At 36.1% G+C, this 25,775-nt stretch overlaps 1 protein-coding gene and 1 long non-coding RNA gene across 6 annotated transcripts in view; one reads left to right on the forward strand and one right to left on the reverse strand.

Moving 5' to 3' along the window:
- LOC141379126 (uncharacterized) overlaps positions 1 to 10,223 on the forward strand; it is a 113,766-nt gene extending 103,543 nt beyond the window's left edge. For 2 of the 5 annotated variants that reach the window (XR_015516926.2, XR_015516927.2), the window contains 2 exons: positions 4,921 to 5,510; positions 9,810 to 10,223. This is a non-coding gene — a long non-coding RNA (uncharacterized LOC141379126). Of the gene's footprint in view, positions 1 to 2,925; positions 3,203 to 4,920; positions 7,172 to 8,468 lie in introns of those variants that run through there. The other 3 variants (XR_015516928.1, XR_015516925.1, XR_015516929.2) reach the window with 3 other exon arrangements.
- Positions 4,685 to 22,719, reverse strand: scin (scinderin). Its single transcript, NM_001045118.3, has 16 exons — positions 22,448 to 22,719; positions 17,370 to 17,524; positions 13,627 to 13,788; positions 11,516 to 11,665; positions 11,313 to 11,405; positions 11,060 to 11,192; positions 10,111 to 10,199; positions 9,796 to 10,011; positions 9,463 to 9,599; positions 9,281 to 9,371; positions 6,951 to 7,121; positions 6,442 to 6,619; positions 5,938 to 6,059; positions 5,446 to 5,523; positions 5,279 to 5,339; positions 4,685 to 5,126 (listed from the first exon to the last, which is right to left on the reverse strand). Exons 1-16 carry the CDS (start codon positions 22,638 to 22,640, stop codon positions 4,954 to 4,956), a joined length of 2,202 nt encoding a protein of 733 aa, NP_001038583.2. The 5' UTR covers positions 22,641 to 22,719; the 3' UTR covers positions 4,685 to 4,953.
- Positions 22,720 to 25,775: the final 3,056 nt, after the last annotated feature.

Here is a 25,775-nt window from a genome sequence, read left to right on the forward strand (position 1 = left end):
AGTTAACTTCAAAGAAGGGATGAACAGTAGATCAGCGAGTATCAAATACAATGGCAAACAAAAGAGAAAAGAGTCTCGTCAAAGAAAAAGGCCCATCAAAGTGTCGGAACAATTAACAACGCAATCGATACACAATTGCTCCGTGATGGACGTGCTGTCACGTACACCACACATCCATTCATACACCGGAGATCTAACTCACTGAATACCCAATCTCGCCTCATCACTCGCCTGAGATCGTTGATTTGAGCTAGTTAATTCAGTACAGGTTAATTAGTCACTTGAAGCTCATTCGTATGTGCAGTCAAATAGCCTAGGCCGATATGCTTATTCGATAAAGTTCAACAAATACACAACATAAAGCATAAAAAAACTAAAGATTGTTTTGGAAGTTAATAATTTATTAGAACCAAGGCATTTCATGTAATAATAGCACAGCGCTCAATATGCTGTAAATGAATGGATTGCATCATTGGTTATGTCGATCCCAAATTGTTTAATAATGAGGAAGCATTATGTTTTACATGTGCGCCATCTTGTGTTAAAAACGAGAAACGTCACCGCTTGTAAGTGTGAGTTTTGATATCCTGCGTGGTTTTACTTTAAAAAAAGCGATCCATATACAATAATATTTTTGGCTTTCTGTAAGAGTCAATTATGTGTAATTCCTTTGTAAGGATAATTTAGTTAAAAATGTTAAAACATTGTGAAAATTGATATTGAAATGTAATAAGAGCTCATAATGATTATATTATCTAAAATGCATAATTTAATAATTAATACAATTTTAAAAACCTTTTTGCAATGTTTGGCTTCCGGCAGTATTTCGTCATGATGTCATTAGTTTGTAAGTTTAGGTCAGATTGCAGCTATGGACATTGAAAGCAACAGTTTTTTTTTTGACAGAGCTATGTCGAATCTATTGTACCTTGATTTGGAGCACAATTGTGAGTTTGGTCTCTTCTTTTTTGAGGGAAAAGTTGGCAAATTATTGTAATAAAAAAACATAAACAATTGTTTGTTTATTTTAGTTTTTATAACAAATATAAATGTTTAATTAAACAAATTCTCCAAAACATGTTGTCAAATGCTCTAACCTAAACACGTTTAAGCTAGATATTGATAGAAAGAAAAAAGAAAGAAAAAGGCTTGTTTAAATTAGTTTCCTCATTTATTTTCAATATGGATATTTCTGACAAACAACAATAAATGCCCATTTACAGATTTTTGTAAAAAAAAAAAAGCCATTTCCTCTAATGTTAAAATAAAATAAAAATAAAAAGTAATTTATAGCTGAAATGACAGTTGGTGAAAATTATGTTTAATTAAATAAAAGAATAACCCCTATTTTCAATTAAAACAAAAGTTTAGGGTCATTTTTTTAATGTTTTTTTTTATTTTAAGAAAATTATTCTGTTCACCAGTGACGCAGTGGTAATAGGTAGTGCTGTTGCCTCACAGCAAGAAGGTTGCTGGTTCAAGACTCAGCTGGGTCAGTTGTTTCTGTGTTTCAGTGTGGAGTTTGCATTTCTGTATGGAGTTTGCATTTTCTCCCCACGTTTGCGTGGGTTTCCTCCGGGTGCTCCGGTTTCCTCCACAGTCCAAAGACATGCGATACAGGTGAATTGTGTAGGCTAAATTGTCCGTAGTGTATGAGTGTGTAAGAGTGTGTATGGATGTTTCCCAGAGATGTGTTGCAGCTGGAAGGGCATCCGCTGCGTAAAACATATGCCAGAAAAGTTAGTGGTCCATTCCTCTGTGGCGACTCCAGATTAATAAAGAAACTAAGTCGAAAAGAAAATGAATAAATGAATATTCTGTTCATCAAATGATTATTCAAATTGTTAAATGTATAAAAATTTGTTGAACTGTTAAATATTCATAAAAATTTTAAATAACAGTTTTTTTTAGTTTATTTAATTTTTTTATTTTATTGAATTTCAAATGAAATTATTACTCCAGACATTATTGCTTTTAATAATAATTAAATTAAATTAAATTAAAGAGGGGCAACATGGTGGCTCAGTTTGTAGCACGATTGCCTCACAGCAAGAAGGACTCTGGTTCGAGCCTCGACTGGGTCAGTTGGCGTTTCTGTGTGGAGTCTGCATGTTCTCTGTGTGTTCACGTAAGTTTCCTCTGGGTGCTCCAGTTTCCCCCACAGTCCAAAGAAATCTGGTACAGGTAAATTGGGTAAGCTAAAGAAAATGAATGAATGAAGTTCAGTTTTTTATTTTAAAAAGTTTCTATATTTTATTCATTATTTTTATTTAGTGTTTATTTTTGTCTATTGTTGATTGTTTGGTGCATTTTTTATATACAGTAGTAATAATCCATTTTCTAAGATGAAAAAGACATTTCCAAATAAAACTATATAAAGTCTTTAAACTGGAGCACAGATGTAAGTTTGGTCTCGTGTTTTAGACACATGAAATGGGGAAACATTTTTTTCTTCTTCTACTTAATACTATTTAAAAAATGTTAAATGATACATATATTTCAAAACACATTTTTGAATCTTTCAAATACAGCATTTATGAACTGATTGCAAATGTTTATTAGTGTTTATGCATAATAAATGATCATTTAAATTGTTTTTGATGCTTAACAAATGGTTTATAGCCATGAAGTTATTAAAAACTGTTACTCAAATATGAACATTTTACACAAACCCATGCCTGGACATAAAACTAGTACATTTTCAAATTATTGTAAAAATACTTTACTTTCGGAAGTGTTATCTAATTATGAGTACTTTGCCATTGTGCTATTTTGTATGTGTAATGGATGTCAGCAAACAGCTACTACAACATGTCTAGAACAGGGGTTTTCAAACTGGGGTCCGCGGCCCCAGATGGCGCTAGGGGGGCCGCAAAGAAATTTTAGATCAATGAGCCCACATGGATGAATTTTGTGTCCCGCATCATTCTTAAGGTTAATATATTTGTATTATAATTTGAGCTCAAAAGTACTGCAAAAATGAAGCTTTATGCTTATGTCATTTAAATGCAGTTGACACTTTCGTGACACAGGAAAAGAAGCGCAGCGGCCCGCCTCCGTGGACGGGGACTTTTATTGAATAAGCGCTTCTGGCCAGGCGCTTCCTGACTGTGATTTTTGGCGCTTGTCTGCTGTACCTGACGGCGTTTACCTTTCACTTACGCTTACCTCTTTTACGCTAAACAACTAAATGAATGCTCAGGTTTGACTGACTATATTTCAGTTAAAATACATGATCAATAAGAACATTATCGGTGGCTGAAAGCACTACCCTGTTTATGGCTTGCGTTCCTAAGTAACCGAGGTGCTGCGGAGTGCGCGCCTCTCTGCGCAGGCTTCACTCATAGAGAACAAATAGCATTTTAAAGACACGGCACAACATTGCACCTCGTCCACAGCGCGACAGGCTTTTACACTTTGCATTGTACAAATATCAGACGGTCCTCTTTGCAGCATGGCAAACAAACATATTACAATTGTAAAGCAAAAAGTGCTGCAATAACAATGAATGGAGCTGTCATCACATCAGCGAGTTCTCAGAGTTTCACTCCTGTTACACTAATGACAGCTGGATGAGCTCTGCAGTGGACCTCTTACTCACATTGGTTCATAACTGGATGATTAAAAAAACTAAATTGTATACACACTGAGTAAAACCACTATAGCCTTTAAAAATTATAATGTATCTGTTTGTGTTATGTTATAGGGCTAATAATTATTAAATATTAAAATGTATTAGTGTTCTGTATTTAATGGAGCTCAACATACCTGATCAAATTTTAATACTCTGAATATAAATGCATTTTTGTTCCACTTTTTCCCATATTTGTTTGTGTAACTAATTTAAATGTAATGTTCAGTATTATTATTAATAGAACAAACTGGTATGAACATTTTAAAGTCAGCAAAGCTTCTAAAATTATGCAAAGTAAAACTTGTGGCTCTTTGAACTTGAATACCCAATTCTAGATTGCATTTAGGAAATTATTTTTTTATCAGTGTAAGTCAGGATTGTCGACCTGAGAAAATTATGATGTGCACAAAAAAAAAAGGAATAAAAATAAACAAAACACACAGCCTCCATTGTAGTATTGCTAGTTACAACAGTACAGTTAACTGTTAACAGGCTGATGAATGACAAAACTCTTTAAAACTTTAAAGCTTTAAATCTTTAGATACATTTAGACTCTCAGCTGTAAGGGTAAATACAGAAGAGTCTAGCTGTGCATAGGCTGAAAAAAAGCATAAAAATGGCATAAAAACTGTGTAAAGTGACGACTTGTACACAAAATATGGCTTGATGGAATAATCCAGTGAGAGCAGACCACAATGAGTACTGCGCATCAAGATTTGATCAATAGATTGAAGCACTAAAACCATGTCAACTCAACTAACATCTTACAAAAATCAATCCAGATAATGAATAATATAAATTTATTGAATAATATATAATAATATAAATGTATTGAATAATACAATAAAAAAAATTAAGTACAGTTGTTAATTTGAGGGGGTGGCGTCATTTTTATTTTAGGGGGGTCCCCAAAAGAATTCGCCTTACACAAAGGGGCCCTCAGCTGAAAAAGTTTGAAAACCCCTGGTCTAGAATGTTTATTCTACTTGTATAAATGTATCTTGTGTCTCTAGGGGGTTCTGGTGTGCTGCATTAACAAAGACAAAATCATTTTCAAAAGTGCATTGATTCTTTAATAATACATTTTTAAATCATGCTTACAGAAATTCAGAGAAGAAACAAAACTGTGCGAACCCTTCTAAATGATGTGCACAACTTTATGATCAAAAGTGAATTGGAGTATTTAGGATGGGTGGAGGAGTATTTTTAAAAAGATTTTCATAGAATATATCAATATAGTTCACTCTTCATGCCTCCATAAACAAACATCTGTTTTATATTTCCAGTGAAGTCCATTGAGTTCAGAACTGAGCCTTTCATTAAACTACAGAGAGGGAATTCAGTGCTCTTGCCATGAGGTCACCGTCCCATCGAGAGGCGTCCCACGCCAGGAACCAGCCGGTGAAGGTGGGGGGCTCATGTCCCTGCTTTACCACAACCAAAGGAGTCCCCTTGTCCCGTCCTGATGGGTCTGTCTCAATGTAGATCTTTGCTGCAAAAGTACAACAGTATTCAGAAAGTTAAATGACCATATTTATTAGTTAGCCAACAGACGACATATTGAAAATGTTGATTTTTGTATTTTAAATTTCATGTTTATCCCTTTAATTTGACTCAAATGAATGTGTGCCTGAGGCATCTCACCGGATTTCACAGACTCAGTCCTCTCCACCTCATTGGCATCCTTCCCAATCCACACAAAAACCTGAGGGGGAAATCAAGAGTCATCATGGCTACACCCAAGGCAGGAGATACCTTTGAATCTTAAACATAATCCATGAGGAAGTCATAAAGAGAGATAAGCGTCTAACCGAATCCCAGACATCCAGCAGCATGACATCATCTTCAGCCAGATCATCTTGGTTAAACTCACCAGGTACTTCTTCGATCTATAGTTGTAAAAGTCAGTTTTCAATCAGTAGTTCAGTTTGACCGTATGTATCTGATCATTTAGCACAGACAGGTTCTGTTTTACATGGTCAGCATTGGCTCCAATGCAAAACATGTTGAACTATATATCTTGCGCCAATTCCTAACTTTTTGACTGAGTGACTAAATTGTATAAATTTGTAAGATCTTATTTGTACATTTCAGTATGATTTGCTCATCCCCCATGATTGTGCTTAGGAGTTTGGTTTGGTGTCACACCTTTTTGTACAATATTTTTACGAATGAAATCGCATGAATTCATACAAAGTAGTTTTTAAACTGACAAAGTGTAAAATAGTTACATTTTCTTCTGAGAGTAAAATCCCAGTGTAAAACTAAACTGGACTTAGTTTTATCAGGTCTAGGATACTCACAATGAACTTTCCAGTTTTGTTGGAGCAGGCGAACAGTCGAGGAGGATGTGCTATAGTTCTACTCTCCAACAACCCAGACGTCTGATACTCTGTCTTTCCACCCAGAGCCATCCAAAAGGCCTCTTTTAAAGGGAAAATGAGAAGTTAGTGCATATAAGTCTAATGATCTTAGTTAAAAGGAAAGTTGCACAATAAATAAAATGTTATTGTGATTATAGTACATTCAATGTCCAGGTCTCAAAGATGTGATCAAATTTAAAAATATTCTATGTGCCAAGCATTTGTGTATTGTTTGTCCAAATTCTACCAATCAGATTGGGTCTTACTATCATTAAGTGCTATTATGCTATTGGATAGACCGGTCCTGAAAGTGAAAGGAGAAGGCGACAAAGTTGAAGAATCAAAACATCTGCAATACTTAACATCAATATTGTACATCACAAATGTTCCTTGTATCATAAAGCCATGGTCAAAAGTATGTCATTGAATCCATATTAGCTTTACCTGGCTCCTTTCCTTCAACAACCATTTTGGTTTTGCAGTTCAGCTTCTCGGTCATGTACTTTGCAGCTTTTTCCTCTTCTTCACTGGCCCCCTTTCCCTTCCAAATGTACCCATCTCCCTGAGGTAACTTCAGCAGATAGGCATCATTGCTGTTCAAACTTGATGCTTTAGCATCCACCTGTTAGACCACAAACCAACACACTCAGAGGACACATCAAAATCAAAATAGGCCACTCCAACCACAAATGGTCAACACTGATTTGGAGAATCAGGCAAATCTCCACCATCTTGGCCTAGACAATCTTCCTGTGCTAAACAGATGACCTATAAATTTATCAGGTTACCACCACATTGCAGTCTAGTGAATTAACCATCTTTCACCATTTTGCAAGATCAGGTTAACTTGAACATTTGATTTATCTCCATCTATCATTTTCTGATGACCAAACTCATTTGTCTTGGACATTGTGCTAGAACAGCGTTGTCTCCATGTGCAAACCAGGACTCACCTCACTAATCCTTGTAATGGTTCCCAGGTTCTTGTGCACTTGAAAGAGGCGGGTTGGAGCTGCAGGAGCCTGTCCTCCTTTTCTAGATGTCCCATCTTTATACACAATCAAAGGCTTGTCTTTGAAGAGGCTCAGCAAATGAGGTGGTTCCTTTCCTTGAGTCACTCTTACCTGGTTGGACATTGAATGATAGTGAGGCTTCATTAAAAATAACCCCACAAGCCCAGGGGCGCCCCCAAGGGGTGGCCAGGGGTGGCCACGGCCACCCCTCGGTAAACTCTGGCCACCCCTGTGGCCACCCCAATATAATTTTGCTGTTGACATTATTGATTTAAATGTACTTATAAATCCCCAATGTTTAAATAAATAAAATGCAACCACTAAATTATTGTTGGTGTTACTGACGTAGCTGATTCATTGTCTCTCCCCCTTAGTGCTGGTTCAATGCTGAATGCTGGTGAAAGCAAACTGACGCATGCGCGCAGAAAACCATTCCCGCGCGCCTCACGCACTCCTGTGTGAATCCCGGTTGGTTGTTTGCATGCACGCCGACAAAATACGCACTGCTCATGCGCCGTGAAACGGAGTAACAGCCTTTTGTGCAGAGGTGAAAGTCGTCTAAAGTTTATATAATATGATGATGATGATGTTACTTTCACTAAGCATGCCTTTAAAGCAGAAAGGAGGGATAATGAGTCAGGGAGGTAAGACTTCATAACATGATTTCTCAGCCATGATCTGGTCTAAGACCACAGATAATTCTATAATACATTTTTTGTATTATTTAGAATTGTCATAAATAATTTTCATGCAAATGGTTTCTTAAGTGATCTTGGCATATCACTCCAGTTGTTGTTTTCCAGTAATATTTAGGATTGATTTGTTATTTATTCAGAATAATAATTGTATATAAATAATAATAAAATAAATATAAATAAATTGCTATATTTATTGAATAACAAATCTAACAATTCAAGGGAGGTGGGGGTGTATAGGGTGGTTCGCCCAGGGTGTCATTTAAACTAGAACCGCCACTACCCTTCCCGATCGTCGTTGACAGCACGCACACACCTTCAATAGACAGCAATGGCAATTTAATATTTACCTTAAGGTACAGTATATCAATAGAAGAAGCTGCATTAATAAAATGGCTCAAAAAGTAATATGGATAAATTATATTATTAGGTATAGTGAGTGTGTATAGTAATCCCTTTTGTTCAGTTTGTTCATTTGTTTGGGTTATTAATAAACTTATCATTCTTTCATATGAAAAGTGTTTTTAAACTAAACAGATTTTTATTTGGTTTGCACATGTACTTCCTGAATTACTTCAAGGAATAAATAGCAATATTTCAAGAAGAATTAATTAAATGAATAAAAACTACATTATTACATTTACCAAAAACAAAAATATAACATTACACTGAATTCATAATTTTTTTGTGTGCCACCCCAAGATTTGGTGCGGCCTCTTCTGGCCACCCCTAAGAAAATTTTCTGGGGGCGCCACTGCACAAGCCTGGGGTGCATCTTGCAATTGCATTGCTTACTAGCTATATTCACAAGTTCTGTTTTGGCAACACGTTGATTTGGGAAATAGTCACAACCTATATATGTTGTTCATACGCAAATGTACTCCAGTCACTTTTTTAAGGTTTTTAGTCAGACCTTGGGTTGTACATCTTTGCTGCACTTATTTTTCTGGTTCAGGGGTTTCCCAACATGAATCTGGGGTGTCCTCAATAGTGTACATTGTCTTTCTCATCTGACAGAACAATTTCAGGTCTTGGAGTCACTACTAAAGATCTAATGAGTTGAGTCTGGTGTGTTTTTTTTTTTTTTTTTAAGAAGACAGACTACATGTGCTGTGTTTAGGGCACTTCAGGATCTGCATCAGGAAACACTGAGCTGGTTCATAATCTAGGACTAGGCCTTTACCTTCAACACTAATCAAACACACATGAACAAACTACTATTTCATGGCTTTAGGATTACTAGAAAGCTACAGGTAAATTTGATGAAGTTTAACTTTACAGGACATTGGATCTTGAGAGCCAGAGTTGCCCAGTTCTGCTATAATCCAATGAACTAGACCAGAGGTGTCAAACTCAGTTAATAAAGGGCTGTAGCCGTGCAGAGGTTAATTCCAACCCTGCTTCAAAACAATTCAAACAAGCCTAAAGGACTCAATTAATTTGATTAAGTTTGTATAATTACAGCTAAATCTAAACTATGCTGAGCTGAGGCCCTCCAGGAATTATTTGACACCTTGATCTTGACCTAGTTACAGTCAATAAATGAGTGGATAGGTAAAACTCAAATCTCCTCACCTGAACAGCATTTCCCCCCAGTGAACGGTCTAGTTCAACAGTGAGAAAAGCTGAAGCTGTCAGTTCATCAATGGTGCTGCGGGAACCTTGCCTGAGAGTAAAAGCATAGAGCAGTAAGCTTTATTTTTTTTTTACATGACTTGACTTTCTCTTGGGAAACTTAGCACTTCCACATGACTTACCAGGTGTAAATGATTTCTCCTTTGGAGTACCTATATAAAATGATATAGCAGTCGCCTCCATAGAACTGGCCGTATGTCTCTGGGTCTACAGGAACCTTGGTATCACCTTTGGTAGCACCACACTCCACCCTCCATATCTGTTAAACAACCACAGATTAAAAATATCACATCAAATCTATTCACAGTTCAGAATAACTGGGTTTCATTTGTTAATTTTCTTTCAAAATAGAGACATGTGTAAGAATTAGAATAGTAATAGAGTAGTAGTCGCTAGTTTTATTCTCTTATACAGTCACCTATATAGTCTCCAATCTCCTTAATGCAAAATCTGACCTCTGTTTTTCCAGCGCCGTCGTCAACCATGTTGTACTGAGCAGCCATTTGCCGAGATTCGTGCAGCTTGGAGGCATCAAACTTCTCTTGTTTGATCTTAGCGATCCGCTCTGTGACAAAGACTCTGCCTAAACCCTCGGCCTGGTCCTTCTCTTTCCAACTCTTGAAGAACTGCTTAAAGATGGGTGTTTCTCCACCTTCTGGAAGAACCTGGATCTGTGTACAAAGATGAAAAGACCTGTAATCCAAGCTCTATACTTGATAATGTACAAAATAATGCAGCAAAACAAATGTGCATATCTAATGCTTATGAACCTGTGTGTTTTGAGGATATCCCATCTGCTTAATGAAGCTCTCAGCTGTTTTCATGGCCTCTTTTCTCTCACTTGGATTTGCATTGTGGCCTAAATTAAAAATAATGTCAGGCATTTTGAATGTCACACAACTCATTTTTAATGCAGAGTCATCTAGCCCTGATCCTGGAAGGTCCATGTCCTGCAAAATTTTCCTCCAACACATTTGTCTAGAAATTTCTATTAATCCTGGAGATTTTAATTACTTCAGTTGTTTAGTTGTGTTTCATTCGGCTAGGAGCTTAACTCTGTAAATCATTCCAAGTTCACTCTGCACGATTATAGCCCTGATTTTCACTAACCAACAAATTTTAAAACATCATCAACCAATGACTGAAATCCTAAGAAAAGCATGCAGTGTCAATTATCAAAGACACGGTCTGAGAAAATCACCAATATGTGAAATATTTAGCATAATATTTAGTTCAAATCATTCTGACTGAAAAACACACTGGCAATGACCTACAGCCAATTAGAGAGCTAGATAAAGGGCAGTGGGTGTTCGAAGAGGAATTATAGGCCACAATCTCAAAATAAATAAGCTTTACAATACCATTAAACAGAAATCAAACATCAGCAGCATCACATTGCAAAATTATTCATTGAACTCCTTTTGTTGCAAAATAGTGCACAGACCATTTGAATGGCAAACGTATTGCAGACTACCACAGTCTTGTGAGACATTAAGCTAAATCCTTTCCACTTCTTGCATGTGTTTCAGCTAGACAGAATTATCTGCAAGTTTTTTAAATGTAGTCATGCAGTGTGTAAACTTCCGTCACTGATCTATCACGCAGTGTGACCAATGCAGTGACTGAATGCTTCCCAAGATAGATGTTCAGTGTGAAAACAATGGTGAATTAGAGGATCTCCAGGAGCAGGTTTGGACACCTCTGGTTTAATAGCTTTACCTTTCCATACAAAGATCATTTTGTTTTTTCCATGATCCAGAATGAAGCATTCGTCAGACAACAGGTTACTTTGATCAAAAGGGTTGTCCTTTGATACCAGCGACACTTGCATTTTTCCTGTTGCATCTGACACCTGTAAAGTACAAATATATTTAAATAATAAATTATTACGTTTTTTTTGTATGATTGTGTATTGCATGTATCTATTGAATTTGTAGAAATGAATTAGGCTGAAGTTTATAGACTTGTTTACCATGTAAAGACTGGCCATCTTCCTGTTTGACACGTCAGCAACTGCATCCTCGCTATCATCACCTTCAGGGATTTCAGGCTTCACACCAAGAACCTGTAAAGTATAAGGTATAAAAAGGAAAAACTTTCCTCATAAACCAGATATTGTGTTGCCTACAGTGAACGCTGTGTTATGGTGTATATTTTAACACTTTTATTTAATACCTCTGTCATCTCTGCGGGCTCTTGTCCTTCTTCTATAACCACCAGTTTAGCTCGTCCGCTCCTCTCGTTGTCTCGAATGCCTGTACCCACTTGGGCTGCTTTGATGCGCTCAAACTTGTTGCATTTAGACCCACACCATTGGTAGATTACCTAGTTTTTAAGACAAGTTGTTATTTGTAAACAGGTTGGTTTCCTAGGAAGACTTGGGTTTCATTCATGGTAATTGTTTTGACACATGAAATTTCTTAGGAAGAACGCTTTTTTTACGTTACCTTTGAAAATACCCTGCCCTGTCATTATGGAATGATATCAGTCAATATTTGTCAGTACTGGTTAATTGACTGTTCTGTAAATTCCATTAGAGAAGTGAGAAGGTAAAGCCCTAAGTGTGCTGCCAAACTGTTCAGTTCAATGGTTTGATATTCCTGCAGACCATTCTGCGCAGCATGAGGTCAGAAAAGGCTAATTTATACTTCTGTGTCGAGTGATCGCCATGACCCACAGCTGCTGCCTTGCGCGTAGTCATGCATTTATACTTCTGCATGCTGTTTGTGTTGTTTTGTAATGACACTTCCAAAATTCTAGCGGGCAGTAGGTTATGTTAGGTTCCTCTGTACTGAGTTTCTTCGCAGGTGTTTTGTTTTGCCTGACCGCTACCTTAATGAACATGTAGCTAAAACTTGCTCATTCAGAAGAGGGAACTGCAACAACTTTAATTATGAGTTAAACACAAAACAAAAGTTTCCATCTATACCTACTTCATGGGACTTGACACTTGTAAACATTCACTTTAGCGGGTTTGCATGCTCTCGGTCCCACCCACACTGGTCACAGCTACCAAGCCGACTAATCACAGAGCTTGCCCTACGCCTTGTTGCGATGTGAATGTAAATCTTTTGAGAGGTGCGTGTCAGAGTCAGCCACAGTGAGGGCTATAAGGCCACGTGAAGGCTAATTTATACTTCTGTGTCAAGTACACGTGTATCCTCTGACGCAGCCTTTGCACAGTCACATAGCCCTCGCCGTGGCTGACGCCGACAAGCTCTGTGATTGGTCAGCTTGATAGCTCTGACAAATGTGGGTGGTGCTGAGAGCCGTAAGCCAGATGGAGCGAGTGTTTACAAGTGTTGAAACCCGTGAAGAAGCTCCAGATGGAAACTTTTGTTTGTATACCTTATGTTCCTCCCTCTGAATGAATGAGTTTTAGCAACTTCTACATTAAGGTAGCGTTCAGAAAAAAAACAAAAAAAACCCAAGAAGAAACTCGACACAGAGGAACATAAAAACCTAATGCCATCTAGCATTTCAGAAATATTATTGCAGAGCAACACAAACAGCGTGCAGAACTATAGATGCGCGCCTATGTGCAAGGCATGTGCCGTGGGTCACGGCAATCGATTGATGCAGAAGTATCAGCCAGATCTTAAGAGTTGTTAGTTGCTTAAGGGATGCATCTGTTGTTTGATCTGAGACGTGGTTCCTTGTGCTTTCATAACATTTGCTTTCCACCATGTGTTGACAGTCAGAGTAATTTGACAGCAGTCCAATAATCAAATCCACCCAAAGAGCATACAAAGTGGATATATAAATACACGCTGACAAGTTACTGAACCAGCCAGTTGCTGTTGCTGGAAATTTGCATACAGTACATGGCCTTTTTTGGGGTGTTTTGAGAGTTACACTGTATTATCTCTACTTTATGTGATAATTTTTTTGCAGTTAATTGGCAATGTGTTAATTGCCCTCTTTATGCCCTCTAATAAACTGCCTGTTATTAGAAGTAACTTTTATGATTTTTAGTGAAAAAGTCACTGAAATTTAGTATCACATACTTTGTATGATTTTAGAAAATTTGAAATATTGTGTATTATATTTATGTGTTATGTAAATATAACAAGCCTATTATAGAACCATTTTGTTACTTGGAAGAAATTGGAAGAACAGTATATTAATTGTATTGTATTTCTTGCTGATAAATGGGTAAAACCCTAATGGTTAGGATAGTGGCAAAGTATTAAAATTTATAATTACAATAGTTATCTTAATTAGAGTTAAGGGTCCTGGTGCTTGCTGTATTTATGCCTGACTTTATATATTATTGCAGGTCTTACCGGTCCCAGATCAACAATGAAACAGTCACCGTTGTTGAAACTGGCCCAGCTGAGAGGAACTTCTGTGGCCCGGACAGTTCGCCTGCCCTTAATATGGAAGAGTCTCCGGGCTGTAAGATCATTGGTGATCACATGTTGAAATCCTGATGCCACTCCACCACTCTGAGAAGGTAAGAAAATATTGTTCTATTTTTCTTTCCTGCACTCTTTCTTCATGTTTTTCCACTTCAAACACAGTTTCTATTTATAAACTCATGAAACACTCTCAGTTTGAGGCCAAATGCAACAATCAGGAACTGAGTGTTTCAAAACACACGCTAAAACACAACATCCTTTCAGATGATCGTAAAAGTTTGCTTTTAGCTAGTCAATTTCTATTGGAGTAGTTTGACCTCACCCAAATTGTAAACATAAAGACTAATCCTGGATTTGCACAGTGGGGTGTAGGAAACATTTTGTGGATTTGCAAAAATTTACTTTAGCAGCTTTCAGCCATTACTTTAAATAACATGATGCTGGAGCGAAGAGCAGCACAGATGGGAGTCAGTGGATAATGAAAAATGATGAAGCACCCAATATGCTCAAAATAAAAAATAAATTTTGTGCTTTATTTATTAGTAAAAGGAGGTTTGTAAAACTACGTTCGGACATTTTTTTGTATTCACTCAATTTCCTTATAAAATATAGTTTGAATTGTTATTTTTAGCCCAAAATGTACTTAAAGTTTGATATCTTAAGGCAGGTGGCGCAGTAGGTAGTGCTGTCACCTCACAGCAAGAAGGTTGCTGGTTCGAGCCTCGGCTGGGTCAGTTGGCGTTTCTTTGTGGAGTTTGCATGTTCTCCCTGCGTTCGTGTGGGTTTCATCCAGGTGCTCCAGTTTCCCCCACAGTCCAAAGAAATGCGGTACAGGTGAAATGGGTAGGCTAAATTGTCCAAAGTGTATGATTGTGTATGTGGTTGCAGCTGGAAGGGCATCCGCTGCGTAAAACATATGCTGGATAAGTTTTTTTTGCAGACTTCATATAATATGTCCACCCCAGACTCATTCAAAAAAATTTTACCACTATATACATTTCTGGAGAGCACTAAATATATCCTTGGAGGTTTCAGTTTTTCTTTTCGCGAATCCATCAGAGGCCGCTGTGCATGCTTTTTGAGATCATAAATTTCTCTCGCGAGTGCCATTCGCGCCTGCTCTTTTCCTATAAATCCACCAGAGGTCGCTGTTGACTTACGGACTGATCGACTGACCCACCCTCTTCCTTTCTAAACTCAACCAATAGGGTATATAAGTATGCTAAAGGACTTTTCATGTGTCAGTAACCTGGGTTAAGTGATTCCAGTGAACTGTATGCCATTGCAAAATCGGCACGTTTAAGGTCTGTTTTCTTTAAAAAATCCACAATCTTCATTGGCTGAGTGATATCTGATATAAAGTGGGTCTCCGAATGTACAAGAAACACAGCATTAAATTACATTTTTCCCCGCCATGTCATTAAAATATGAAAATTTATTTTAAACCAGTATATTCAATGGCAGGGGCGCCCCCAAGGGGTGGCCAGGGGTGGCCACGGCCACACCACGGTAAACTCTGGCCACCCCTGGCCACCCCAATATAATTTTGCTGTTGACATTATTGATTTAAATGTACTTATAAATTCCCAATATTTAAATAAATAAATAAATAAAATGCAGCCACTAAATTATTGTTGGTGTTACTGACGTAGCTCTCCCCCTCTGGTTCAATGCTGGTGAAAGCAAACTGACGCATGCGAGCAGAAAACCATTCCCACGTGCCTCACGCACTCCTGTGTGAATCCCGGTTGGTTGTTTCCATGCACGCCAATAAAATAGGTGCCGCTCATGTGCTGTGAAACCGGAGTAACAGCCTTTTGTGCAGAGGTGTCGGCACACAGCGAGTTTTGAAAGTCAACTAAAGTTTATATAATATAATGATTATGATGATGATGATGATGATGATGTTACTTTCACTAAGCATGGCTTTAAAGCAGAAAGGATGGATAATGAGTCAGGGAGGTAAGACTTCATAACATGATTTCTCAGCCATGATCTGGTCTAAGACCACAGATAATTCTTTAGAATTGTCATAATTAAATTTCATGCAAAATGTTTCTTAAATGATCTTGGCATATCACTCCAGTTGTTGTTTTCCAGTAATATTTGGGATTGATTTCTGTTATTTATTTAGAATAATAATTGTTTAATAATATTAATATTATTTTGTATTTTTTAGAATAAATATAAATAAATTGTTATGCTTATTAAATAACAAATCTAACAATTCAAGGGAGGTGGGGGTGTATAGGGTGGTTTGCCCAGGGTGTCATTTAAACAAGAACCGCCACTACCCTCCCCGATCGTCGTTGACAGCACGCACACACCTTCAATAGACAGCAAAGACAATTTAATATTTACCTTAAGGTACAGTATATCAATAGAAGAAGCTGCATTAATAAATTGGCTCAAAAAGCAATATGGATAAATGATATTATTTGGTATAGTGAGTGTGTATATAGAAATGCCTATTGTTCAGTTTGTTCATGTGTTTGGGTTATTAATAAACTCATTATTCTTTCAGTTTCTTTTCGGCTTAGTCCCTTTATTAATCCAGGGTCACCACAGTGGAATGAACCGCCAACTTATCTAGCACATTTTTACACAGCGGATGCCCTTCCAGCTGCAACCCATCTCTGGGAATAATAAACTCATTAATCTTCATTAATTTTAGACTTGGCATATACCGTATGATGTACAATAAAAGCACGTAAAAAAAAGAGTTATTTGTACAGTATATATATATAAAAGTGTTTTTAAACTAAACATAGATTTTTATTTGGTTTGACCATGTACTTCCTGAATTATTTCAAGGAATAAATTGCAATATTTAAAAAAAAATTAATTAAATGAATAAAAACTACATTATTTCTTTTACCAAAAACAAAAATATAACATTACACTGAATTCATTATTTTTTTAGTGTGCCTCTTCTGGCCTCCCCTAAGAAAATTTTCTGGGGGCGCCACTGTTCAATGGAGCTTCTGCGCTAGCCTGCCGATTCTGACGGGCGTGTGCGAGTAAAAGGCTTTTTGTCTCGCTTCATGCTTAAGCAACTAAATGAATGCCAAAGTCTATTTAACCGATTGTATTTTAGTTACATTACAACATCAATGCTGTAAAAGGAACTGTATAAAATGGAAAAAGTCACATTAACCGTTCACCGGAAGTTTATTAGTAAGCGAAGAAACACTAGCTTCACATATACCCTATAGTGTTTTCAAAAGCACCAATCGACCCGCCCACTCACTTCTTTAAACCCAACTGACAGTTTTAAAAAGCAATGCAGAAAAAGAAAAGCCCTTGCTTGATTTTTCCACAATTTAAGATTTTACCACATCCTCACCCTGTAATTTACTTGTTTGTGTCATTTATTTATTTATTTTTTTGGCTTTTTACAACCATTCTTTGCCGGATTCGAACCCCGTCATCGTGGTCAATTCCTCTCTGCATCTCAAATGCTCTGACATACAGGGAGAGCTACTGGACAAACTGGTAACAGCAGGAAAGCCGTCCATATGGAGGTCATATGTAAGTGCAAAAAGAAATGCCCAGTAGCGTTTGTTTTGGTAGAAGAAATGCAGCCATATTTACTTCAGGCTTTACATTCTGGATTTCAGAAAGCCTTTGTTTCAGCATTAGTAGAAGTAATATAAAACATCTCAAACCTTATACTTTATCCCGCCTTTGAAGTAGCTGGTGAAGACGGTGGACTCAAAACCCTGGATTTCACGATACTGAACTGGTTTACCTCCCAGGTAGTCATCCATTTGAGTTGAAAAGATGGCTGCTGCTGTACTTTCATCTTGAGAACATTCCTTACCTAGACAGAGAAAGAATATTTGCCCTTTTGAGAAAGATGCATTTTGGTTGATTGAAAGATGGACGGCTGCTTCACACTCAGGGCTGTTTATATTAATGCAGGAGAGATCATCACTAATAGGTGGGGCGTTCCCGCTCTGATGACATGTACAAAGGGAGAATGCCAATAGTATTTCTGCAAACTGTTTTTATGAAGTATGATTATAAAAATATAATAAATTTTTACCATTAGATGCTGGATGTATTCACACACTGCTGCCGCACAGCTGTGTTTAAACCTCTTATAAAAGTGATTTTTGCATAATAGGTCCCCTTTAAATTCAATCTGGCTAGCACACTTCAATAACATGTCATGTTTAAAGATGAGGTCTAGCATGGCAATTGTCAAAAGCGGCCAACCAAAGAAGATTTAGACCCTTTCCACATTTTTATTTTACATTAGCCGCGTTTCCACTATCGCGCCTAAAGCGAGCAAGCCAGGGCGAGCCAAGGCCAGTGGCGTTTCCACTGTCACTTCCGGGGCCTAATCGGGCCAAAGCGGGGCTTTCTTGGGGCCAGCGGCCGGCCTTTTTCGGCCCGCCGAATACCTTGGGCCAAAGAGGGCCAGCTGGGGCTTCGGGGCGGAGTGAAAGGAGAGGCGGGCAGTTTTCTGATCGCACATGAGTACATGCGCCAAACAAATAAATAAATAAATAAGGGAAAGAAAACATCTAGCCTTATAGTCTGGGGTCTTTTTGCGTATGATCACCCTTATGTTTCCCTTTTAAATGTAAGGCTGTTGCATAAAATAATAAAGTAGTTTTAATTTATAGTGACGTTTTTTGCTGCGTCCTCCTTTATGTTTCAATAACGCATAATAATCTTTACACCATATTAAAGACACAGCAGACAGTAAAAGTTTTCGAGAGTTTTTGTCAAGTTTAAAATGTTTGTTTGTGCACGTTTAGATGCCTGTATGTGTGTGTGAGACCGGGCAAGAGCGCTCCTTCACAGCTCTGCTATGCCGCGAGCGGCTTTTTTCTTTATTTATTTTGGAGATAATACACATTATAAATACAACAGAAAGACATAAAACTTAACTAGTTACGTGCCCACGTTCATAGACTTTAAACAATATAGTGTCATATCTAGTTAAAATAGCCTAAGCTATATTGAAATATAATTTAAAGAATTACAAATATTTCACCAAACTTGACTGATTTCTGTTAGAATCTTGGGTCCAAATGATCAACTAGACGTCAAGCTATTATTTGTTGCTCTTATAACTGGGATCGACAACAAGACTTTTGTCAGGTAGTTGTAACAGTGGCGATATACAATTCAGTATAAGTCGTTGATTTCTATATTCCCTTCACTATTTTATCATTCACTGGTTGTTTATCTTCTACTCTCGTACACGTTCAGCTCTTCAGTGGCACAAGCTAACTTTTCTTAACCAGAAACTTTTTCACACTTAACATCTGAGACCCAAAGTGTTTGTTCTTTCAGCCAGCATCCGTTTTACAGTTTGCTGCACTAGCTGAAGCCTGTGACCACAGATGTGTTGTTGGAGGTGAAATGCTGTTCTGTGAGACGCCAACGATTTTAGGCAGAGTAAATGACTTGACAACAAAGACACGATGGGTAAAGACATCAAGAGAATTCATTTAGACTGGAAGTCGTTAATGATTCATAATGGAGTGTGTGTATGTGTGTGGTTATGGCCACTGTACACTCAAGGCCAGTGATATTGACATAGCTGAAACATCTAATGGAAAGAAAGCACTTTAAGTAGAGGAAGGAAACTGTAAAAAACCGTGTCTGTACACGTGTTTTCTGGCAACTAAATGGCTTGTAAATTTTTTACAAGAAAACTGGCATTAGCCATCGATGTTTATTAAAAATAAAACTCTACGGAAGTCAGTGGCTACCATCAACTGTTCGGTTATCAACACTTTTTAAGGTTCCATGAAATTAAAATAAAGTTTTTTAGATGTTAGTATCAGTATTGCTAGATTTTAGTATATCTTTAAGCTAGTGTGCTCAAAACAGTGACAAAATGTGCGTTTAGAAGATATAAAACTGATGTAAACATGTAAAGCTTTGCCACTTCTGCCTAAATGGATCAATGTTATTTACATCATCTCATACTTTAAGATGCTTGTCAAATCATAACCAATCAAATGCTCGCTAGTATTTGACATGCCCCGCCCCCTTTAAAAGCTTCTCATTTGCTTTTCATCAGTGCTTAATTTAAGTCGGATCTTGCCAAATCCTGTTCCGGGAAATGTCAGATATTTGTGTTTTGCGTTCCAGTCTTTATTTGAACTGATCCGGCATTACCTTTTGCTTTGTGAATACCTGCATGTGTGCGTGTGTATAAGAAAGAGATTTTGAATGAGTCCGGGTGAAAAACAGCGAGCAAAGCGGTGTGGATTATGTGCGTGCACACACATAAAGATAGGCACTTTCGACCAATCAGCTTTCTTACGTTTACAATCACTTACATTGGTCGGTAATTATTGTTCAACATGCAGTAAGCAGTGAAAATAAATAATGACATGGCCTACATAAATAATATTTGTATTTTCAAAATGCCAGAGGCAGTCAAGCATATGATCTTTTTATATAAACCAACAGTAAATCTGATAATAAGCCTTATCAAAAAGAGATCTTGAGAAGTTGAAACTGAGCAAATGCATCAGGACAGACAGAAGCAAAGTCAGCTAGAAAACATGACGGAAGAGGTAACTGTGGGCTCTTCTTGAAGATTAGACTGAGTAATTTTCGCTTGGCACATAATAGTGAAGTGCATGTCAGTGGTGTTAGTAAACTGGATATTGATGTTTTATACGATTTATGTTTGCAACCACATGTTTGTTTGTTTGTTTGTATGTTTTTTTTACCCAATGTTGACCCATAACGTTATCTTGCACAAAATAATCAAAGACTGTTCAGAAATTTGGGTAAAAAAATGTAATCGATTAGTAATGTCAAGTTTTAGGAAAACTGAAATAACTTTTATTTCCTGGTTTTGTTCTGGAAAAGATCCATTTACAAATTAAGCACTGCTTTTCATTTGATGCACTTGAGCTCAACCATTCTCACTTGCAGAGCTGTTATAGAACAAAATGCTATTGGCTGGAGGAGGTACACTATGTCCCACCCTCTCTTCATTTTTTAGTTGAGAATATGTCAAACATCTCATTTTGGACTCATGGCATATCCGAATGTTTATATTGGGAAAATATAAAAACAAAGAAACTCTGACAGATTTTGAACAAGAGAAGGTTGAGTAACTGATGACAGATTTTCATTGTGGCTGAACTATTCATTTAAAAATATATTGATGTATTTTTTTTTTGATTGTTTAAATGTATTATTTCATGTCATTTTATCTATTTATTGGTAAATACTATTTAATACATAATTTACAAACATAACAGTTTCCTACAAAATAAAAACATACTAATGACAACAATAATACAAAGGTCATGTAAGATTATTTCAGTTTATTAAATATTAAAATATTTAAAAATTCTTCCAGGATGCACTTTTTTAAACATTACCCTAATAGAAAATATTTTTAATATAGTTTAAACATATGCATTCAAATAGGTTTTATAGTCAAAATATTAGATGTTTATATATGTATAAATATATCTATTATATTAATATATATCAGTTTTATGCTCTTTTTTTTTTTTTTAGCTTGACCACAGAAGTTTTTTTTTTTTAATGATTATGTCCGCTTTTTGAAGCCACTAGGGCAGGTATTTTTGTGCCTGAGGCTTCACCACAAAAAAATATCATGAATTAAATATTAGATTTTTGGGAAGTTGCAAAGTGTCATGAAAAGGTTAAATTAAAGATCTATTTAAACCTTATGTTTGTCACTTTGATATGATGCTCTGCAGGATTTACAGTAGCTGTGATATCCTGTTCCATTTTCCTTTATGTTGAGTCACATGATTTGAATTATTAATAAGCAGTTTAAAACTAGACATAACAATTAACACATTTAAAATACATATATTCTTTAAATTAGACATTTTCTTTATTTTTCGACTGTATATTATTAATAGGACATTAGGCCACTCTTATTAAACAGAAAAATATAAGACATATATATATATATTTTTTGTTTTAGAAATTTAGAAATTAAAGCATAAAGAGAAAATCTATCAATGAAAGTCGAGTAATAACATCAAATGACCTGCTTCTGAGAACACACTTGCTAACCTTTGTATTACTACAGCGTCATTTTATTGGGGTCATACACTCTGCTTCTGCTTTATTGGTGTTTATAATGTGAGCATTTGAGCGTTGTGTCAGCTAGATTGTCCATGTTTTTCTCAGCTTTAGAAATAGCGACTGAGATTTCCCAGTTTCTTTTTTTTTTTTTTACATTGGAATCTTCATTTGAGCATGTTTGTGAATGCAGGTTGTGCATACAGATATCCTCTTGAACATTTCAAGCACTAGATTAGTCAAGATACTGAGATTAGTCACTCTTTACTGTTTAATTGCAGTCACATGCACTTCAGTAAAGATTATTAAACCTGAGAGAAAGTTATTACAAAATATAAAGAGTAGGCATATAATACAACATAATATAATATAATATAATATAATATAATATAATATAATATAATATAATATAATATAATATAATATAATATAACATAACATAACATAATATAATATAATATAATATAATATAATTTGATATAATATAATACAATTTGATATAATATAATTTGATATAATATAATTTGATATAATATAATATAATATAATATAATATAATATAATATAATATAATATAATTTAATATAATATAATATAATATAACATAATATAATATATTATAATATAATATAATATTGCAGAAATAACATAATACAATGCAACATTGTGTTTAATTAGAAAAGATTCCACTTACCAAGCCAGAAATGCAGATCGTAGAAGCTCGAGTCTTTCTGTTTAACAGTGTGCAGCACCAGGTAGGCATCACCTGTATAAAAGCTCCCATAAAAGCTTTCAGGCACGGGTACTATTTCCATCTTTTCGATTCTCCATATTTGGAGACCGGAGTACTTGCCAGCCTTCTCAAACTCTTTGTGGTGAAGCACCATATCTGAGAGCGATGTGTGCAGATGTGGAGAGGCAGACGTCTGTGTACTTCTGTGCTCAACTGAATCAATAACACAGCAGTGTGCAGATGTCTTCACTCACACATTAAGTGGGTGTGTTCAAGAACATGGCAAAGTAGTTAAATACGCAGAGAGAGAGAGAGAGAGAGAGAGAGAGAGAGAGAGAGAGAGAGAGAGTGAGAGAGGGAGAGGTGGATGAAGAGATAGTAAAAGATATGAGAAAATGTTTCCTGTTGCTTTTATGAAACTGCATTAATGTTTCAACATGTTGAGTGTTCATCACAATCAACATTAAGTGCTGCCTAAAGTGATGTACAATATGGGTAAAAAAGATCAACTGAATCTACATTTATAACCCAATTAGGTAACATTTTACAAACATGAATGATGTGTTAATATGTAAACATTACTTTATTATGAACTAGAACTACTGAGTTAATGCATGCAATCATGAACTAACTTTAACTACGAGTCACATGAGTTCATTTGTGAATAACGGCTACCTTAATTACCTGTTAGTACATGATTGTTAATTAATGTATTAATTACCACATTAGTTTATGCTTAATTTAATCATCACAAACTCATGATATGTTATTGTATAATTACATATTGACTTTACTGGGAGGGGCACATTATCATTAACCCATTAATAAAGGGTCATGACACCCCACACTTTTTTTCAAAAGGTGCATCATAATGGGCGTGGAGCTCTGCGAGCAAAGAGCAGGAGTGGGCGTGGCCAGCAGGGAAGAAGGAGGAGAGCGAACAGCTGTTGTCAATTAGCTCACAAAATGAGACGCAAACCGTGGGGAGGTGCATGAGTTTATAGTTTACAAAGTTAAAATGCAAAGAAATAAACATAAAAATATAAATACATTTGTTATTCGTAATTTCATATACAGATAACCACAATTTCTATCATTATAAAGATAATCGTGTTCATATAAACACTATAAATGAGGACTTTTCCCTCAATCCCTGGATCTGAATCGTAAGCCTGAATTCAGACTCAGTGCAGCAGGTCTCTCGCCCTAACCATTAGCCCTGTTGGTAATCTAGAGGATTTAGGTGAACACAGCAGCACGACGATGTGTCTATGTGTGAACGAACTCCTGATAAAAGACAACGTCCGCCATTCTCCAATTCTCGTACTGCTCTCCTGACAAAAATGCTTGCTGCACACAAACAGCTTTGCTGTATCGGCCCTGACAGCATCGCGGGGAAAACATGCAACAAACCCTGTGGATCACGGAAACAAACACATACGACCCTTCATGTACTGCTAAGTACTGTGTTCCGTGGGTCCATGTCTCACAGCTTGGCACTGGCAGGTCTGCCTTGCCTTCAGAAAGCATGTGCAGTCATGAATAATTAAGAAGGCTCTTCTCATATAAGAAAACTCCACTTTGAACAATAATAATGAAAAACCGACGCGTCATCTTTGCACTTGCAGTTTTGCTCGACGTCGCCGATTTTGATCCCGTCCCAAAAATGATTTTAAACCCGGAAGCTGAAATTAGCTGACAAAAGCTCAAAATAATCCAGTTTCCCCCACAATTAAAGCTAACAGGTGCTAACATTGTCTTAACTGATGCTCAACACACACAAATCTGTTAAAATCTTTAAAAAAGTACTTGAGAGATTTGTGAACCTTTAACTCTTTCTATTCATGAACTCCTCATGCACATCCGTCTAGTGCATTTACACTGAATAACAATAAAATGTGTGCTGTCAACATCAACAGTTTAAACAGGAGTTCATAAGCATGAGCTAACGGTGATGTGCCCCTGCAAGTAAACTCCTGACGTAATTATACAATAACTGCTCATAAGTTCATGTTGGTTACATTTAGCTTAAATTTAAATGTTAATTAATACATAATTAACAATCATGAACTAACAAGTAATTAAGGTAGCCATTATTTACACATGAACTTCTGTGACTCACAGCAATTAGTAACTTTTTGATTAAGTGGCTAATTCGTATGAATTCGTACAATCTAATTCGTACCATTTTGTACGATTTGCTCATCACCCAATGACAGTTAGGGTTAGGGGTGGGGTTGGTTGCAACGCCTCCTTTTTAAAATTGTACATTTTCGTACGACTGAACTTATACGATTTAGCCACTAAACTGACAGAACATAAAATACTTGCGTTTCCTCGTGAAATCAGGCTTATTAGCGCAAGCCTTAACTCATTGTTAGGCACACACGAAATCTGCGTGCACAGAATTACGCAGATTTTTAGCCCATCATTGAGTCTACTAATTTACTTGTGTAAATATGTACATTTTTATTTATTTGGTTTTTAAATTAATTTCACTAATATTATTGTGATATAATAATAGTAATATTAACATGTTCATATAATTTATTTATAATACAGATTGTAAAGTAATATTTTTTGTCTTTTAGAAGATATATTATCTGATAGACTTGTTTTGTTTACCAAAAAAGTGGATCTAATTAAATTTGCATTGTAAACTTTAAATAAAAGTAAAAATAGATATTTTTTATTTCATATATTAGGTTTTAGTTATGATACTTCTAAAATCATTCCACATAAATCCACAGATTTTTTTTTTTTTTTTACAAAATTTTTAGCAGAATTGTTTTTTAGCAGATTCTGTCTGGGCCTATCATTAATTCATAATAAAGTAATGTTTAGTTTACATATTGATACATCATTATTCATGTGCTGTTTTTGCAAAGTGTTACCCACAATTATTTCACAGTTTGGTAGATTCCTTATTAGGTCTACCTTTTAGTTTAGGAATTGAAGACATCCAAGACAATAGGCACCCTTCAAATGTTTAGTTTAATGCCTTGTTAATGTCGGATTAAGAGATGTATTGGGAGACTTTTAATTTACAGTATAGCTCATTTTATGGTAGATGCTGTTTTAAATATCTATCGTTCGGAAACAACAATCTTTAATGTTTATTGATCAAAACTTAAAGGGCCTTTAGTGGCTATACTATGCTAGCTAACTTCATTTTCTGGGAAACAACAAACAAAGAATTTTAAAAAGTAATATATGTACTTGTATTATGAAGTATGTAAACAACAAAACCTATGATAGTTGCAACAGTCAAAACTGAAAATCTGAATCT

This window comes from Danio rerio, chromosome 19 (genome assembly GCF_052040795.2).
Source record: "Danio rerio strain M-AB ecotype USA chromosome 19, GRCz13ab, whole genome shotgun sequence".
Classification (NCBI taxonomy): domain Eukaryota; kingdom Metazoa; phylum Chordata; class Actinopteri; order Cypriniformes; family Danionidae; genus Danio; species Danio rerio.

Coding starts and splice junctions, on each gene's coding strand:
- scin (NM_001045118.3), bottom strand. CDS start 22,640: ATGGTGCTTCACCACAAAGAGTTTGAGAAGGCTGGCAAGTACTCCGGT. Junction 11,193..11,312: donor AGATGGCCAGTCTTTACATG/GTAAACAAGTCT, acceptor TGTACTTTACAG/GTGTCAGATGCAACAGGAAA. Junction 6,060..6,441: donor TGTTGAAGGAAAGGAGCCAG/GTAAAGCTAATA, acceptor TCCCTTTAAAAG/AGGCCTTTTGGATGGCTCTG.